Source organism: Drosophila rhopaloa, unplaced genomic scaffold, assembly GCF_018152115.1.
Source record: "Drosophila rhopaloa isolate 14029-0021.01 unplaced genomic scaffold, ASM1815211v1 contig_155, whole genome shotgun sequence".
NCBI lineage: Eukaryota > Metazoa > Arthropoda > Insecta > Diptera > Drosophilidae > Drosophila > Drosophila rhopaloa.
The window spans coordinates 3,067,436-3,085,768 of NW_025335034.1; the positions used below are offsets into that span (position 1 = coordinate 3,067,436).

Here is an 18,333-nt window from a genome sequence, read left to right on the forward strand (position 1 = left end):
AATATAATTGTTTTATAGAATATTTATTAATTTTGTAATAGCTGCAAGCGTGTACGAGCGTGTACGAATACATTGGAGAAGTTGTTTTCTTTTCTTGTTTAGTGCACCTTGAATACACATATTTTGTATATATCAGAGACCTTTAAATAACCTTCAAATTATAATATAAACTAAAACAAGCATTTTATATCGCTGCAACTATGAAAAATAATGTCTCACTGAAATATCTTTTTGGAACTTCTTACACCCCAGTGAAAGCCATTTCATTTATTATTATTTCATAATTATTATTGCTAAATTTTTGTTTTGTTTTACAATTAACAGGAAAAACATGTAACAATTGAGTGTAGGCTTACAACACTAACCAATAAAATACTTGCATATCGACCTTAGACGTACGTTAAAGATCATTATGGAATCAGGCCCGCAAATGCAGAAACAAATGCAGGATCCGCTCCCTAGTCGCGCTTTCCGTTGAGTCGATCCTGGATCTCCTGCAGGCTGAGCCCCTTCGTCTCCATCACCACGAAGAGCACGAAGAAGAAGGCCACCACCATGAAGACGGCGAAGAGCCAGAAGGCGTAGTAGGAACCGAGGGCATCGAGGGAGGGGTAGAAGAAGGTGACCAGGAAGCCCAGTGTCCAGCAGGTGCTGGCCACCACGGAGGAGGCCGCCGACTTGATGTTGGCCGGGAACATCTCGCCGAGCACCGCCCACGGCAGCGGTCCGAAGCCCGTGCAGTAGACAATATTGTAGATGATCAGGGCGGGAACCGGCATCCAAACCACACTGGAGATGTCCTTTACGACCAGCTGCATGTAGAAGAATCCTCCCAGGGCCGCCAGTCCGATGGACATCACACTGGAGGAGGTCAGCAGCATCACCTTCCGGCCCAGGCGATCGGCCACCAAAGGGGTCAGGGCCGAAGATCCCACCTGGACACATCCGATGATGATGGTGGCAATGGCCGGATCCAGCCCGGTGTCGGCACTTGCAAATATCGACTGGCTGTTGAAGAGCACCACATTGATTCCTGACAGTTGCTGGAAGGAGATCAGGCCGGCACAGATAAACAATGCCCTGCGGTTGCCAGCGTTCTTGAACAGATCCATCATGGTGCCCTTGTTGGCCATCGCCTCCTCCACGTTGGCCTGAATCTCGGCCATCTCGTCGTGCACGCCCTCGGCACTCTGGCCGCGGAGATACTGCAGCGACTTCAGGGCCTCCGACTTGCGACCTTTTCCGGCGAAGAAGTACGGACTCTCGGGCATCAGGTAGAACACAAGGTCGAACACCACGGGCACCACAATGCAGCACCACTGCAGAGCCTGGTAGGAAACATACGGTCCAATGGCGTAGACATACAGAATGCCAGCTGAGGTGGGCAAAACAATGTTTAATTAGTAACTTATAATAACTTTTAACTACTCCCTTCATTACTACAAAATAAACCGAGGCACCTGTAGCCACATTTTAAGGACATATAACTATTTCGGCTTTCTCCTTTACGACTGACCTTTAGAAAACTGAAATTATGTTTGATTATTGATGTCAAAAATTTTAATTTTACTTTATCACTCAAAAATATTTAGATCTGTGTAATCCAATAAAAATGCTTGAAATTTAAAAACGAAATAATTTAATTTCTTTGTTATTTTCTGTGCATTCAATACAATTTTAATTGAAATGTTTACCATTAAAATTGATTTTTAAAAAATGCTACAATTAGGAATGAAATATGCTGCCAATATGTATTCCAAAACCTTGGAATTCCTCTATCATAACAATATTTTAGTTATATTTAAGCCCGTTTTAGATAGATTAATATTGCGTTTTAACTCTCCGAATCCTTTCCCCCATTAATCGACTCACCCACAATGAAGAGCTGCATCAGGGATCCGGTGGCACCTCGCACATTGTCCGTGGAAATCTCACCCACATACATTGGCTGCACGGTCATGACGAAGCCGACGCCAAAGCCCTGAATCAGTCTGGACAGATAGAGGATCCACACCTCGGAGGCCACCATGTTTAGGCCGAAGGCCAGGACGAAGAAGAGGCTGCTGGACAGGAGCACCCACTTCCGGCCAATGCGGTCGGCCATCGGACCAGCCACGAAAGGAGCCACCAGGGCACCGATGGCAATCAGGGAGGAGATCCAGGCATCTTCCTCGGATGTGATGGGTCTGCTCAGCGGCGAGTCTGAGGTGTCTTCGGCCTTCAGCTTGGGCCCGATCGGAGATGTCCATCCGAGGGTGGTGCCCACGACAAAGGCGGATAAGTTGGCTAGTTGAAAGAATATCCGAATTAAATAAATAAAATAGTTACAAGACATCTTATAACATAATAAAGGAACATATCCAAATATTAATTTATTTTTCCTATGTTTTCCACTTGTATTCTTTGTTTAAAATTGACTCTTTTGAAGTAAAAAATAGAACGTAGAACGTATTATAATGAATTTAACTATGTATAAAATAATATAAAAGGGCTTAATTTTAAAAAAAGTGTTTTGCTTATATAAGCTATTTATATAAATAGTTAATTACTTTTACCTTTTTTTATCAAATCAATTTATAAACCAAAAAAAAAAGGTTTTCAGTTATTTTATAAACTAATTAAAAAATGTACTTCATTATTTTTAAATTTATTTTTTTAATTTAACTAACTATGTGTAATAATTTGCACTAAATGCTCAAATCTATCATTCCTGAAAAATATATATGTAACTCACCTGCCACTGCAGCCAGAAAAATACGGCCGGACTTGACCGGTTCGGGTGACATATTTCGAGTGTTGCCTTCGCTGATCTGAAACGTACTGACTTCCGTGTAGGAATACTGCACTCCGCTCACCTCCTCCCGGGTTATTGAGGACATCTGGCCGACTTAAAGTGTACAGAAGCAGCTGCAAGAGCGTGACAGTGGAAAAACGAAAGTCGTCATTAGCAATTCAGTTGACTTGGAGTAATGATGCTGGCCCCATTTGTAATTCAATTGGGCGTGAGTTGAAATGGTAAGAATTTGGCACTGTTCTGATTTCTTGGAGGTCATGATTCATGCAACCATATGTGAGAGGAAGCCAAACACATTCCTTTCATTCCGTTACACTTCGCTCAACAAAAGTTTGTCACATTATCTGCCAATTTTTAAATCAACACGTTATCGAATTATTAGCCAGTAACATCTATACACATCGTTTGGAGTTAATAATGTAGCAAAAAGTTAAACGAAGGCGGAACTGCAGTCGGTTCATTATTTAATGCGATAAATTACCAAATTATTTTAATTGCACTATGAACAAAGCTAATACAAATTTATTTCTGTTGTATTTGTGTTGCTAATTAATTTATTTTGTTTTGTAGTTTGTAGTTGCTTATGTAATCACGGTTGACACTTTTCGCAGATTTGTGTAATGATTATGGCACCAAGTCATTATCAGTGGAATTTAGCCACTATATTTCTGGAAGATTATAATTATAGGTTTTTCACATCCTTTGCACATCCTTACAGAAAAAAAACCTTCAAAGCGAAGTTAGTCCCACACGAGCAGGATCCCTAATTAAAATTGAAACCGATTGCGTCTCCCTGGAGAACTGTAATGCTATTCGAATCGCCGAATCGCGCGAATTTAAAGATTTTCCGCCTTATATGGCAGGCATTCGAAATCAATACACGTCCAATAATGTTCACCGACACTCGACTTGACGAGTGCTCTTACACGTGCATTATCTTATCAGGGAAGCGCCTCCCGTTCCATGGCAAACCCATCTATAGTCTATAGGCGATTGGTGTAGTATCATCGGAGCTGCCTTCTCCCGATCGATACTCTCTCTGCCATTGCCATCGGATCGAAATCTCAATATATATTAAGCTGCTTGTTTTGGTCGGAATTGCACTTGAACTGGCCCATATGTAATGTGATAAGGCGCGGCGGTGCAGCGAAAACTGTGCCCCCAATCTCAATTTGTTTGCTTGGCCGACCCGCCGGCAAAAGGGCGACTGCCCCACTTCACTCCTGGCATACTACAAAAAAACCATTTAATTTACTAGGAATTCGCCTGCAAAAACCCAATCCCCGTTTCCGGAAATATGCTATAACCATATTCCAACCAATAGCTTAATAAGATGTCTTATTCTTTAATTAATAATTTTATAAACAAACCGCAAAAAATATGATTTGACCAAAATTGTAAAAGTTAGTTGCGTTATCTATGAGCCTCCCAATATTAGTTGATTTCGGTACTCTAAGCATGGAATTAAACTATGTGTGTTTTCGATTGTGATTTAGATTATTAAGATTTATTTTAACATATAAAAGAAATTAAAATTTTTTAAAAACACCAGGAAATCTTTCAGTGTAATTACAATTTAATCAAAGATATTTTTTTCAGTTTAAGTACATGTCCCTATAGGGCAAAAAAAAACAAAAACATATTAATCTACAAGTGCCTCTTTTAGTCACATACCGCAACCCAACCCATTTCTAAATAAAATCAAATGACACCGATTGCGTAAATACGGTTTTGTAATGATTCGTGATTATTGAGTAATTTCCGATGCACTTTAACGCCACTGTCCTTGGATTTATTTAGCTATTTCCAGATCGAAGGTGGTGACACAATTTCTGAGAGTCAGGCGAGACACGTGCAGGGGGTGTGAAAGGCACTCGGAATAGCGCCGATTGTCATATCTGCTTGGGCAGTATCTCGACAAGTTATTGGTCAAGAAACACCTGGACTAGCCAAATAAAACACTTGAGATTGGTCCTGTCACCGTAAAAGCTATCCTCTCATCAACAAGTGTCGTAATTGTTGCGCAAATGTATAATTACTTTAAACTCTTCCTGCCGAGTGTTAACGATAGCACAAAGTAGTAGTAGTTGAATACCAAAAAAATTATAATGAATGGATATTGTGCGCCGTTAATTTATAGACCTTTTTGAGTAAATTCCTTCGTTGGGGTTTTAACCATAACTCAAACAGATTTATTTAATCTCTAAAATTGTTCAAGTCCCTAGATATGTGTTGTTTTGACTTGCATTGACCAGCTTCTGATAAGCTTTTCAAATAATTCGGACACATGAGTTTATGAACTTCTTCCTCTGAAGGTTACCAAACCATTTTACCAATCTGCTAGTCACGGAAGTAAGTTTTAAGAGTGATTAAGTCAAAAACTTTCCGTGGTGACTCTACAGTTTTTTCTGTTTATTTAGGTGTACATACTTGCTAAGCAAATGTGTTTTTAACAGTATTGTTCTTTTAATATTGTTGATTCTTTAATGTTTATTGTCGAACGAAAAAAGGGGCGTTCTTAAAATTGTTATCAGGGTGAAATTACAGCAAAGCTTCAAGCTGACATAGTTGGCAGACTACTATCTATACTCTAAAATTGTAAATAATAAATAAAGTGATACAAATTTTCTATAAAAGTATTAACACTTTGACACAGATCACTATTTTAGTGACGAGACAGACATTTCAAAAATGTAATTAGACACAATTTGATAAGACACTATTTCACCGCCACCAAAATTAAGTGTTGTTTTCGTCGAATGAGTAGGTAGAGATACTATTCCAAGTGTTGGCTATATACACAAAAAGGGCTGCCAATTAATAGATATATCTTCACATAAATTGGGAAGCTTAATCTTTGAACACTTTATCATTTTTCTTTAATTGCTCGAAGGATTTTACTTTTAACTCAAACTTTTTATATTTTAAATACAATTTAGAATTCTAATCAAGTTTACCTACAATAAAGGAACTTCGTGGAGCCTTAAGGACAGCTTAACGACAAACTGTGGACCGATCGCTTCAAAATCAGATGGAAACTAACAAAATTATTTAAGGGAACATTATCACATAAACTTCGTTCACGTTTACTGCGATAATGCGTTTGGTATGGGCCCTAATCGCAGCACATGCTATTATCATATTTGATATTTATAATAATTCAAGGCGACACTTCATGATCAATTTATCAGCACTCGGCAGCGGGGTAACAAATCAGTGGCGACCAAAAACAAACACTTTGGTGATACACTTATTAACTAGGTCGTTCGACTCACCCATTTTGAAGCCGAAATTATCAATTAGTGGGCAATCAATGAAACACTGTCTGGCTGTAGTACTCGGCGTATACGTAATGTGAGAATTAATTTAGTAATAATTCAGTAACTGGAGTCCACAGAGATCAGAGCTAACTGTTTGGCTGGCTGCCGGAATTGAAATGATGTCGAATCGCGGGTGTTTTGACGCTTTTGTGTTGGGCATGCAAAAATTATGACAGACGCATTTATACTCGTACTTAGTCGCAACTCAAACAGAGGCTAGATAATACATTCTGTATGTAGTACTGTGCAGGAAGCTCACTCACACACGCCCCATTGTAGAGAGCCAGACTTATCGCAGACATGGGCAACTATCACACCGAATTAAACGAGAGCGTTGAACCAAGCTCGACTGAGAGAGTTGAACTCGGAATTTTTGCGATTTTTATCAACGCTTTGTCTGCCTAGTCGGCAATTGGACGCTGCTCACGCAGCCTTTTTTGACATAGAAAAGTAAACAGAGCTATAAAAAACACATTTAAGTTCAGTTAAGGTGTTCACAGACCTCTAGTTCCGGACAATGTTGTGGAAAACTTTAGAGTAATTTGGCCGATCGGTATCTCCGACCGCCGGAGTGAGTCAGCGTTGAGGAAGTTAATTAGCATGCACCAGACCCGATTCGGGGGATTGACTTATTCCGATGGCCTATCGATACAGTTAGTACATACACAATCAAGTCGCTTGGCTAGTCGGTAAGTATCGTGCGTGCCCCACACATCTGCTAATTGAAATGTCTCCGGTGTAGGCACTTTAAGTGCTTTATATCGACGTGGGCCCCCGATGTGGGGATTCTGGTTAACGCCATCCGGAACAGGCAACATGATATACATGGGAATTACAAGCCAGAAGTCAGTGCGTTTGTTTACGACGCTCTGCTAAATTTAAATCGCGAAAGTGAATTTCATTTGGGGGCTTGAATAATGATAAGGCAGCAGTTGCATTTTTTTTACAAAACTGGTTATCAGGTCTTGACAAAATTTTAATGTGAAAAAAAAACATTAATGATTTGTTGCACTATGTAAATGGAAAAACGAGAGGCTCGTGTTGTTGTCAATTCGGAAGTAAGTTGCATTTTGTCAATTACCATTTTAAGAACATTCTCCTTATTTAAGTTACAACCAAAATAAGTTGTAAATTATATTGCATATGATGAATTATATTTTTATAGAAGAACCAAGCAAATATAGCCCCTAATGTTAAAAATAAACAGGCCATAAATCGATAATTCTATCATCAATACAAGTAGCCACATAAAGTGGTAAAGCGTTTATAGCGCTTTGATAACAAAATATATAGTGCAAATATGTAATACACATTGATAATAACTGTATTGTTGTTTGATAGAAAAAGGCAGGACTTTTTTTTGCGCAATCTAAAACTTTTATTAGTGGTGTAGGAAAAATATCTGCAAATAAATTAGTATTTATAATTCATAGGCATTATAAAAAATAGTATTACTTCTTAAAAGGTGAATCGTGTTTTTTATTTTTAATTGGTTGAAAATTGTTCCACCATTTTTCACCTTTGTTTCAAAAAATATATGTGAAACTTTTGATAAAGGGTAATTTTGATAATGGTTTTATTTTGTAAAAATTACTTAAAGTAAACTGAACAGCAGCCAACCTTAAATTCAATCTGCATCTAAATTTCTAAAAATTATAAATACTAATTGCATACAAAATAAGTGATTTGATAAATTAGTTGTATACTTATTCTTGGTTTTCTTTAGTATGTATATTTTATCTAAATTATAGTTTTCATAATGGATCGCGTTGTTTTTATGCACTTTGTTTTATACAAGCTAATCCCTAACCTATCAATCAAACCGATTTATTTACTAGACACTCGAACGTCGAACGGCAATTGAAATTATCGGCAATAGCTGTAAACTACATATGCCTAATGATCTCCAGCGGCAGTATCAATTTCACATTTCCACCCCTGCGATATTTGTATTTAGCTTGTTGCTGATTGTGGACAACCTGTTGAGCAAGTGGGCAAATACGAGTATCCAAGCAAATACACACTTCGATGGGCTTCCTGTAATTGCGTTAAATATTTGCATAGAAATGCCGGCAATCGAACAAAGTGGGATAGCCTAAACTATGGTTGGCACGATTTCAATTTGCATTTTGTGCGTCGATCTGGCGATTCCGATGTCGATCAATCAATCAACCGACGATGACCTTCACACTGACCATGACGAGGGGCGGAGATGGGGAGGGGGGGAGTGGAATCTCGACGAGCTCTGGCGCCAGGAGTGGGCGTGGCCTGTCGCCAACGTCCAGCGGGTAAACTGCAACCGCCTGATAGTGGTATATTTTCGCACTTTAAGGGGCGTACCCGGGCCCTGTGGTTATCGCTTCCAATCTGACCCGCAAACACTTCGTTTTTTATAGCATACGTTTATTATCAAATATATGTACATTTATTATAATTAGTACATGTAAGTATATGTCTTTGACATCTTCGCGTACATTGACGTACAGCAGGAAAAGTTTATACAAGAAGAAGAGCACAAACAGGTTGAAACTTTTTCGCACCTTAAATCATTACGGGGGCCATGAGTACTTAGAAACTAGTTGAACTACACTAAATGTAAGCTTCGAAGTCAATTTAAACACTATGAACATTGTGGAACATTAACAAGTTAAATTGTACATTTCTCGTATTATGGTTCTTCGATCGAAATGGCTATAAAACCTTTGCAAAATATTATTCACTCCATATACTTCCGATTTTAATGGAATAAGTCATATAAAATACATATATATTCAAAAATTAAATATTGTTTTATTTAATGCAGAAATGAAAAAGAATAACTTTAGCTTAATAGTTAATCTCTTGTGTGAGTTGAGTTTTATAAATGAACACCAATTGGGAGAATCTTCTTATGTTATATAGGTTGTAACTTAACTCTTTTGCAAAGGTATTAAACCAAGCCCTCCAAACTCCTACATTACTTTTTGGCATTTAGCTAGAATAAACTAAAAAGCAGGATCCTGAAGGGATCCCCTAGCGACCGCTCAGCCAGCTCTGGATTTGGCTGGCACTCTTGCCCTTCGTCTCCTGCAAGGAGATGACCACATAGACGGTGGCCACCGCCATCCAGCCGCTGAAGAACCAGAAGGGCACGTCGTCTCCGAAGGACTGCAGCGAGCCGAAGCACCAGGTCACGACGAACACACACACCCAGTTCACCATGACGGTCAGGGAGACGGCGGTGCCCTTCACGTCCGGCAGGAAGAGCTCGCCCATCATCATCCAGGGAATGGGGCCGTAGCCCACCGAGAAGCTGACGATGAAGAACACCACGCAGAGCAGGGGCAACCAGCCGATGGACGCGGCACCTCCGTTTGCCTTTATCGTGAAGTAGGCACCCAGCATGGCCAGGCAGACGGTCATGATCGCACTGCTGGCGACCAGCAGTATCTTGCGCCCGGACTTGTCGATCAGCAGGGAGGAGGCCAAGGTCATGACCACCTGCACCACGCCCACGATTATGGAGCAGATGCTGGGGTCCAGGGTGCTGCCCGCCGACACAAAGATCTGGTTCGTGTAGAATATCACCGCGTTGATGCCGGAGAACTGCTGGAAGACCATCAGGAGTACCGAGATCACCAGTCCATTGCGGGAGGCGCGATTGCTGAACAGATCCATGATCGAGGCATCCCCACTAGACTTGTCCAGATCGTGCTGGATCACCTGGATGGCGGAATTGGTGTCGCAGTAGTTTCCCCACAACCATTTCAAGGAGCTGGTGGCCTTTGTGCGATCACCCTGGAAGTCAGAAGAAATAAATTAATATGTTATCAAATCAATAAAACATTTAATCCTCAGATGGTCAGAAAGTAAAACAAAATATTTAGCAGACATTTTTGTAGATTACACAAGTTACACAGATAAACAACCATTGTACTTTGCCAAGATATTTGCGGGCTTCTTAGTTGATCAACCACAGATTCCGAAGTATAACTAAACCTAGGAAAGTCCTATATGTGGTGACATTTTGAATTATTTAGAACATTAAAACTAGCTTTGTAATATGCTATCTCTACGCTAAATGAAAAATATATCTTAAATGTTGGCTTATTATAGCTCTAAAAAAATATCTCAAATATTTGGTTTTCATCTAAAACTATTTTGTATTCAATTTTTAAAAAGTCAAGGAAATCTGTCTTTTAAAAATAAATGACTAGTTTTATAAATTGCTTTTTCTATTTTTCATTTGAGTAGATTATAATAATTAAATAAATCATGAAACAAAATGGTTCGTGGACATTTTAAGAAGTTCGATTTTGTGTTCCTGTGTTATTAATTATACGAGCACCTTTTTCTAGGAGTTAATCGAAAGATTTTAAATGTTTTACATTTTTTTTTAGCCTACTTACCCTTTTAAGCAGATAGACTGGAGTTTCGGGCAGGAAGATTAGGCCGACCAAGAGCAGGATTGGTATGAACAGACAGAGCGTGCTCAGAGTTGTCCACGAGACCACAGCCCCCACCACATATACGAACAGGATGCCGATCGTGAGGAGCAGCTGGAACAGAGTGCCCAGGCTGCCGCGGATGCTGGTCTCCGCGATCTCCGAGATGTACATGGGAGCCACCACGCAGAAGCTGCCAGTGGATATACCTGGGATGTGGACGGTATTAATGCGGTTCCAACAATGCTAGCTCCATCACCTACCGATCAAAAACCTTCCCACGTACAGCCAGCCGACCGACTGACCGAAACTGATCGAAATCCAGGCCAAAATGAAGGGCACGTCCATGACCATGGCGGTGTAGCGTCTGCCGATCGTATCAGCTATAAATCCAGAGGGCAGGGCTCCGAAAAGAGCACCTGCTGCCAGCAGGGAGCCTACCCATGTTTCTGAAAAAAACAAGCATTATATGATAATCAGTATGTTTTGAACTCATTAAACAACCCACAAATAGGCGACCACAGAAAAGTTCGGTGGAGCTTTTTCCGTATCAATGACGTATGGTCTCCACGTTCAAATTTTATTATCTGTATTATCTACATCTATCTATTAACCACTTGTAACGACCATGCAGCTTATATCTCCGTACTCTATTTTGAGGGCTTGGGGCTTAACTGAATAAACAAAAAACATTTGACCGACAAATACCCGCTAAGGAATGTAAAACAAATTAAATTACAACTTTAAGTTCAGTGTGACTCTTAAACTGGCTGTGCTTTAAGGCGTTGGATTTTAAATTGGTCCACAAATTGCAATTTAAATATATTTGTTTTTAAATGCATATTTATAAATTATTTTATTCGCTGCTCTTTATGTTTTGTTCACAGTTTTGAACTTTAAACAATCATCTTAAAACTTGGTGTTTTTTCAGTGTACTTCTTAACTTATTGATTTGTTGCTTAATAAACCAATACAATTTAATAAAAAAGAGTGCTATCAATGCAGTCTTAGAGCACTTGTTATAGACAATCAAAGAAATGGTATAAGTAAGTGGCTCACCTTGCGATTTAGTCAGTAGAATGTCACTACTACTGGAAGTCGAACTAGTTGCATTTGCTGTGGAGTTTCCGGCTGTTGAGTTATTGGGAGTGATTTGCGGAAAAACAGGACTCGTCCAGGCCAGAGCAGTTCCGGCAGCAACCGCTCCCAAGCAAACTGTAATTATTTAATAAGTGTACCTTGAAGACCACGTCGCACTAAATAATTCCGTTCTTCTCACTTATCAAGGCCGCAAGATATTGGCGTGACTTCGAAGTCCTCCCCACGCCTTCCTGGAGGAGATCGTAGTTCATCGGATCGCGAGAATTCTGATCACCATCCTCTTGACTGACAGTCTGCAAAGGGAAAAAGACGGTCTTGAGTAATTGCCTTTAGTATAATTTATCTCTATCCATAATGATTACAATTGCTGCTCTGTTTGGTTTCCTCGCTGGCCTAGTTACGATAATATTCAAATTGCTTGTGTTCCTTTGGACTTTGATAAAATCAATACATACTAGTATTAAAATAGCTAGATCTTTAAAGAAAATTCCGACAGTAAGCGATATTAAGACTCAATTTAAAGAGATGTCAGTTGGCAAAGTCCAAACTATAGTAAAGGAAAAGTTAAATAGGTCTTGAAAAACATATTCTTATAAATAAAATATATATTGGCTACAGCAACATGTGAAAATAAAAATGACAACCCAATTAGAAAGGTAAATACGTGCAGACTTTACTGCATTTTTAAAAGTTTAACAAGGCCTGTTAGCGTAGTCTTTTTTAACTACAAAAGCATTTTATTTAAAACGAAAAAAGAACACAAAAACCACGTTATTTTCAGTCATACAATTTTACATAAATGATAGCAACAATTGGTTCTTCTCAAACCGAAGATCGGTGAAAACTTAATAGTCGACTTAAGAGTTTTCTTTCATTTCCACTTCGACAAAGTTCCAAACTATTATTATTAAAAAATAATGAGAGTCTACGCTTTAAAATTAAAAACCCGAAAAAGGATAAAATTATTCATAATTTCAGGTACTAAATAATTTTAACAGATAGAAGTTTTAATAAGAAAATATAAAAAACAAAAAAAAAGTATTTTGAACACCTTCGGTATTCTGAAACCTTTTTATTTGTATTAAAAAAAATAACCAGGAAATTTAGCCATTGCTACTAAGTTACATTTTCTATCGTATATCCGTTTTCTAAATTATAAAATCCTTTTTTATTTACATACACAATTACATTTTTATAATAACTTGTAGCTAAAAAAACTGTTTGGCTCCATTGTTCCCAAATATTTAGTAATGCACTTAGCACGTCTTACACTATATTGACACATTTGTCCTACAACTTCTCAGATTAAATAGATTTCGTGTTTTGCTACCAATATGATTTTACCTGCCACCAACGTGCCATTGCGCGGACCACCTTTTCCGAATCCATTCGAGATTCGCCCGATTTCCGGGTTCTTTAAAAACGCCTTATATAAGACGATCGCACAAACAACGCACTGTGCCAAATTTGATGACGCTTTGTTGGTGTAAAACACACTTTTTATGGTTTGTATATATTGGCTTATATATTTCACTTATTTATATCGGTTCTCATTAATTATCTTAGAGGCGCGTTCATATATATATATATTCTTGTTTTGATTTTTCCGCTTATTTTAGTGGCTGCCTCGGGGGCAATGGATTGTCTCGTGCGAACAGCTCGAGTCGACTGAAACGTTGGTCTCTTCGAAAAAACGTATTTTCATCTCGAATCTTGGCGAAAATTCTTCTATTGTGCATAAAACTTTTATTTTATCTGGCGCTTGTGTTGGCATTTCGTTGGATTGCCAGCAGATTACGCGCATCAGATGCAGTCGAATCTTTTGTTTTACGTCAGAAACAAATTGATTGCACACTTACAAACCAAAATTGTGTCCAGTGAGGAACCTGTTGAAAGGAGTTTTCAAATGAAGAATCATTTTTCCTTTCGCCCTTCATACGAATCAATAATCTTTATAATCAATATATGCCCCTGCATACGATAATCTAAAATCTAACTTGCATTGCCATATTAATTGCTAAACAATTGAAATCAATTTGAAGTGATTTCTTAAGTGAAACCACGCAGATATTACGCATACGCCACCGCACCTGAGTCGAACAAAGTCCGAGCGAGCAAATACTTCCGACAATGCGCCGGCTAAAATTAAATTGCTAAATGCATTTCGGTGCGTTTGCAATGCACTTGCCAAGTGCCGGCATCGAGAATCAAATCCACATTCATCGGGTATTCTCCGCCCGTAAATAGAATCTTGTCTCTAAACAGATGACAACAACATAAAGTCGCTCCTTATGAAACCGATTCCTTGATGGATGTGCAATCGAGCGTTTAAAATGTTATTAAAACGGAATGTCTAATAATAAAATAAATCACGTACATCTTAATGGCGTCAAGTGCATGCCAAAAGAAACCTGTCGCCGCATTCACACCCAAACAAGTCGAACAGTCGCCGGCGGAGCGAGCGAGAGGCCCATGGAGTGCGATAGAGATAGCAAGAGGGGGTCAGAACGATGCGGCAGACACACCCACCAAACACTGAAAAAATTCTTATTTTCTGGGAATTCTCTTTTCTTGGATAACTATTTTAATAAATGTTTAAAATGGTTTAAATTATACCGCTCAACCTTTTCAGTTTTATTGAGCATCCACGAGCTTTGGATTTTTATAATTATATTATATTTGTAAGTTCGCAAATTTGTAACCGTATTAAGGCACTTAATAAGTGTCGTAAAGTATTCTCCAAAACTTCTTCTAATTTTCGGATATTTTATAGAGACTTTTGTGTACATTTCGGTACATAATTTTTCCCCAGTGCACAAATAGGGGCGCTCATCAACATCATGTGCTAATTAGTTTGCATCGTTTGCTTTGCTCTGTTTACTTTGTTTGTGCAGCCGCCTTTCGCTGTTTTTCCGATGTCAAGTTCAGCGAGTGCCTTGTGCCATGTGCGTTTGTTTTGCATTCGGGAGGCCTGTTCCCAAGCACCTGCCCCCGATTTCCGAGCATCTTACCCACCCATGCACATGGGGAGCACGAGGGCTTTTATGTTCAAAGTTTCCGCCTACACGCCCACATTTCCCTTGGCTCTACTGGTGCCCGTGCCATCGCAGCTCACTCAGTCGATAGACAATTTCTTTTATTGACGCAATTCCCTTAATTTGCTCAAGTCCATTGCCCATGCGGTAATTAAAGCGATATTGCTGCGCGGTATTGTTTACCCTTGGCTTCCGCTTCTGTTTCAAGGTGTGCTGTGCATTTGAATGCTCCTAAATATAGACTATGAAAATGACCAGACCGCAATAAACTATCTCTTTAAGTGGCTTATGGGCTTACAGTTTGTCGTTGTTATTCGAAGAGTGTTCTTTGACAAGTTAAAAGTTCACTCTACGGTTAAAAAGTTGAAGTTATTTGCGGACAATTAAATAACTTATTTTGAGTTTTTAAAGTCATTTTATATTTTCCTTTATTTTGGTAGACGACTCGAAAATTACTTTACTTCCAAAGGATTTAAGGATCTTTGGATATTTATACACGACCAAATGGTGTTATTCCCTCCAACCCTGTCTACGTACAAAAATTTACCAAATTTATTAGTACCAATGTCTTGGGGTAGATGACGCAATACAATAGCGCCATCTAACGGATGACTTTGGAACAGCTGGACAAGGTGCTAATTCGAGCGGCGAAAAACATACAAGAAGGCATATTTATACTAAGTTGTTTAGCTGAGTAACGGGTATCTAATAGTCGAGGCACTCGACTATAGCTTTCTCTCTTGTTATACCCGTTACTCGTAGAGTAAAAGGGTATATTGTATTCGTGCAAAAGTATGTAACAGCTAGAAGGAAGCGTTTCCGACCCTATAAAGTATATATATTCTTGATCAGGGTCACTAGCCGAGTCAATATAGCCATGTCCGTCTGTCCGTCTGTCCGTCTGTCCGTCTGTCTGTCTGTCTGTCCGTATGAACGCTGAGATCTCGGAAACTATAAAAGCTAGAAGATTGGCATTTTGCATGTAGATTTTAGGAGTTCCTACGCAGCGCAAGTTTGTTTCAAAAAGGTGCCACGCCCCCTTTAACGCCCACAATCGCTTATATACGATTTTAAAAATTTAAATATTTCGGAAAAGTAAAAATGCAGTTTTATTGTGTTTATCAATACCTATCGAAATGTAGAAGAAATTTTTCATATCGGACCATTCGTTAAAAAGTTATGCGTGATCAAAGTTTCTATCTCCATCTCCCTCGCACTCCCTTTACCTGAGTAACGGGTATCTGATAGTCGGAGCACCCGACTATAGCGTTCTCTCTTGTTTTTTATATAACATCGAGTTTAAAACGAAAAAATTCGGTTGATTTTTCGGTATATGTTGACATATCTCTCATTTTGTCAAATGGAGAACAATTTTTGACTGTCAAAATTATAGTGCACCTGAACCCAGGGCCCTTGAGTAATATAAATTCAGACCGAACGCTGAAACACTTTTTATTCCTTTTCATTTTGTAATTATTGTCCTACCTTTTATTGAATTAAATTATATTTTTAAATTTGATTGAATTTATAATTATGCCAAATTTTGCCCCATTTCAGACAATGGCTTAAAAAATAAATCGAAAAATGGACCGGACTTCAATTCCTAAAAAGTTTAATCTAAAAAAATCTTGAAAAAATAAGTTGCCCATTTTAAATTATTACTAATAGCTATTATTATGTTAAACTGCGTATAATTTAAATGATTCATTTCTTAATACGTAGACAACTGTTTCTTAGTGTCTGCGCTTATCATATACAAGGGACTTAGGCTGACTAAAGGCTTTTCATAATTTAATTATATTTCCAAACAAGTGAAATGTTAATCATACATTAAAGGAAATGTTATCGCTTGCAATTGTACAAATCACATTTTACAGGATGTGGTCGGCCATGAAATGTCATAACATATCGATTTGTAAATATTATTATTTTGCCCTGCAGATTGCCCGGCAGTGCAGTGCAAGTCAGATAAACTCAGGCTAAATAAATATGCCAGCGAACATAAACATCAACAAGTGATTGGCACGCGACTGAAATTATGTATATTGTATTATATTGCTGCCACAATTATTGTTTTACTGCTTCGATTTGATAAAACGGTCGTACTGTAGAGCACATGCCGAAAAAATAACCGAATATTTTGTCCCTTATCACCAGGCTGGCTGCAAATGAATCATTTGGACGGCTGGAAATCGTTCTTAAAAAATCTGAAATAAAAGAGCCCAGCGTCACGCTCAAAGGTGGACAGTTAATTGGCCATTATCGAAAACAGTTTGTGGCTGCGTGAACCGCACGCCGATCGTAGCTGCTGCTCCCTCCAAGTCTTGGTAAGACCCCTCCATCTCCGATAACCGCTTTTCGGCCCCGTGCTCAATTACGGGTATACGACTTCCTAATGCCCCATCGAATCGTTTGGTAAGAGCCACTTCAGAGGCCTTGTCGAGTGGCAAGCGTAATCGATCGGCATAAATGTGACTAGTCAGTCCACTGTCAAGGGCGCGATAGCGCTGTGGGCCACCCCCCAAGTACAAAACTCTCGATCCTGCGGCCCTAAGCCAGCTCTAATCTTTGCTTTATGACCCCCGATAACCACCAAGTTAGCTTGACAACCTCCTATGCGGAACCGTAAACAAAACTGTTCAAGCTGATGCCTTTATAAATCTTGAGTTTGGCGTAAACTTCTTCAGAAGGAGGTGTATTTCGATTAGATATTTCTGCTTTCCACTTCGAAATTGTTTCGCAATTAGTACCTAATAAATTATTTCTTTGATTGAGGGCAAGATTGTGACAATAAATGCAAATTTAAGTGGCTAATTAAACAGGTAGCCCAATTTTATATACAGTAATTAAGTAATTGAGAACAAAGCTCACTAGAGCTCAAAAATAATGTTATTTCTGGAGGCTAACGACAAAAGTCCACACTTATTTTATATTTTTTCAGTCATAAATTTTGTGATTGAAATTTATAATAAAAAGGTAAGTACTTAACACGTCCCCGCAACATTACTAGTAGTTTTTATATTTATTTTCTAGGTGCTCTATTTTTTTTAAACAGCCTAACAAGAAATATACAACTAACAAGCTCCAAAGTTATACTATTTAAACTTTTCCTAAAATAATGTAGATTTTTAAATACATTTTTTATGCCCATAAAATGGGTTTTTCTTCCTCTTCTTTTCTTCCTAATCAAACATTAATTCTAGAATCTAAAAATTTCTGTGCTTAAAATTTGCTCTATATTTTGAAAATTGATATTTTCAACTTGAATGCTAGCACGCTTATTATAGACCATGTCGTTTGCATAGTAAACATAACTTTTGGAAACATTTTGTAGACTACACTAAAACCAAAAAAAGAAATTCGAAATTTAAATTTGCTTGTTTTTTAGGCACTAAAAGTAAAACTTTTGAAATACGCTAGTTCAATTACCTTCTTAACTTCCTCGGTAGCCACCATGATGAAAGTTATTCCTTTGAAATAACCACTACTAAAATATTCTTCCCGCCTTTGCGAGTTTATATATTAAGTTTATTTGATTTTATTTTATTATGATGGCACTTTGCTGATCAGTTACAATTTTGTGGAGGCTTTAACTATCGAAACGTGTGGATGGGCGCGATGAGCGTCCGGGCTGAACTGAATTTCTCCAAGGGAATCGC

The 18,333-nt window shown here is 38.5% G+C and overlaps 2 protein-coding genes and 1 long non-coding RNA gene across 5 annotated transcripts; 1 reads left to right on the forward strand and 2 right to left on the reverse strand.

Moving 5' to 3' along the window:
* Positions 1 to 273: 273 nt before the first annotated feature.
* Positions 274 to 6,218, reverse strand: LOC108052759 (facilitated trehalose transporter Tret1). 2 transcript variants are annotated; one of them, XM_017135234.2, is made up of 4 exons: positions 6,070 to 6,218; positions 2,735 to 2,907; positions 1,873 to 2,286; positions 274 to 1,375 (listed from the first exon to the last, which is right to left on the reverse strand). In XM_017135234.2, the coding sequence occupies exons 2-4, from the start codon at positions 2,877 to 2,879 to the stop codon at positions 459 to 461; spliced, it is 1,476 nt and encodes a 491-aa protein (XP_016990723.1). In that variant the 5' UTR covers positions 2,880 to 2,907; positions 6,070 to 6,218; the 3' UTR covers positions 274 to 458. The 2 variants fall into 2 exon arrangements, with proteins under 2 accessions (XP_016990723.1, XP_016990721.1); XM_017135232.2 differs by lacking the exon at positions 6,070 to 6,218 and adding an exon at positions 3,511 to 3,631.
* Positions 6,219 to 8,496: 2,278 nt separating this feature from the next.
* On the reverse strand, positions 8,497 to 18,312 carry LOC108052757 (facilitated trehalose transporter Tret1-2 homolog). Of its 2 annotated transcripts, none has more exons than XM_017135231.2 (6): positions 18,104 to 18,312; positions 11,818 to 11,932; positions 11,598 to 11,753; positions 10,802 to 10,987; positions 10,503 to 10,747; positions 8,497 to 9,891 (listed from the first exon to the last, which is right to left on the reverse strand). In XM_017135231.2, exons 1-6 carry the CDS (start codon positions 18,128 to 18,130, stop codon positions 9,127 to 9,129), a joined length of 1,494 nt encoding a protein of 497 aa, XP_016990720.1. In that variant the 5' UTR covers positions 18,131 to 18,312; the 3' UTR covers positions 8,497 to 9,126. The 2 variants fall into 2 exon arrangements, with proteins under 2 accessions (XP_016990720.1, XP_016990719.1); XM_017135230.2 differs by lacking the exon at positions 18,104 to 18,312 and adding an exon at positions 12,984 to 13,259.
* Positions 11,639 to 12,260, forward strand: LOC108052758. Its single transcript, XR_001769661.2, has 2 exons — positions 11,639 to 11,755; positions 11,826 to 12,260. It is a non-coding gene; the product is annotated as an uncharacterized LOC108052758 (long non-coding RNA).
* Positions 18,313 to 18,333: the final 21 nt, after the last annotated feature.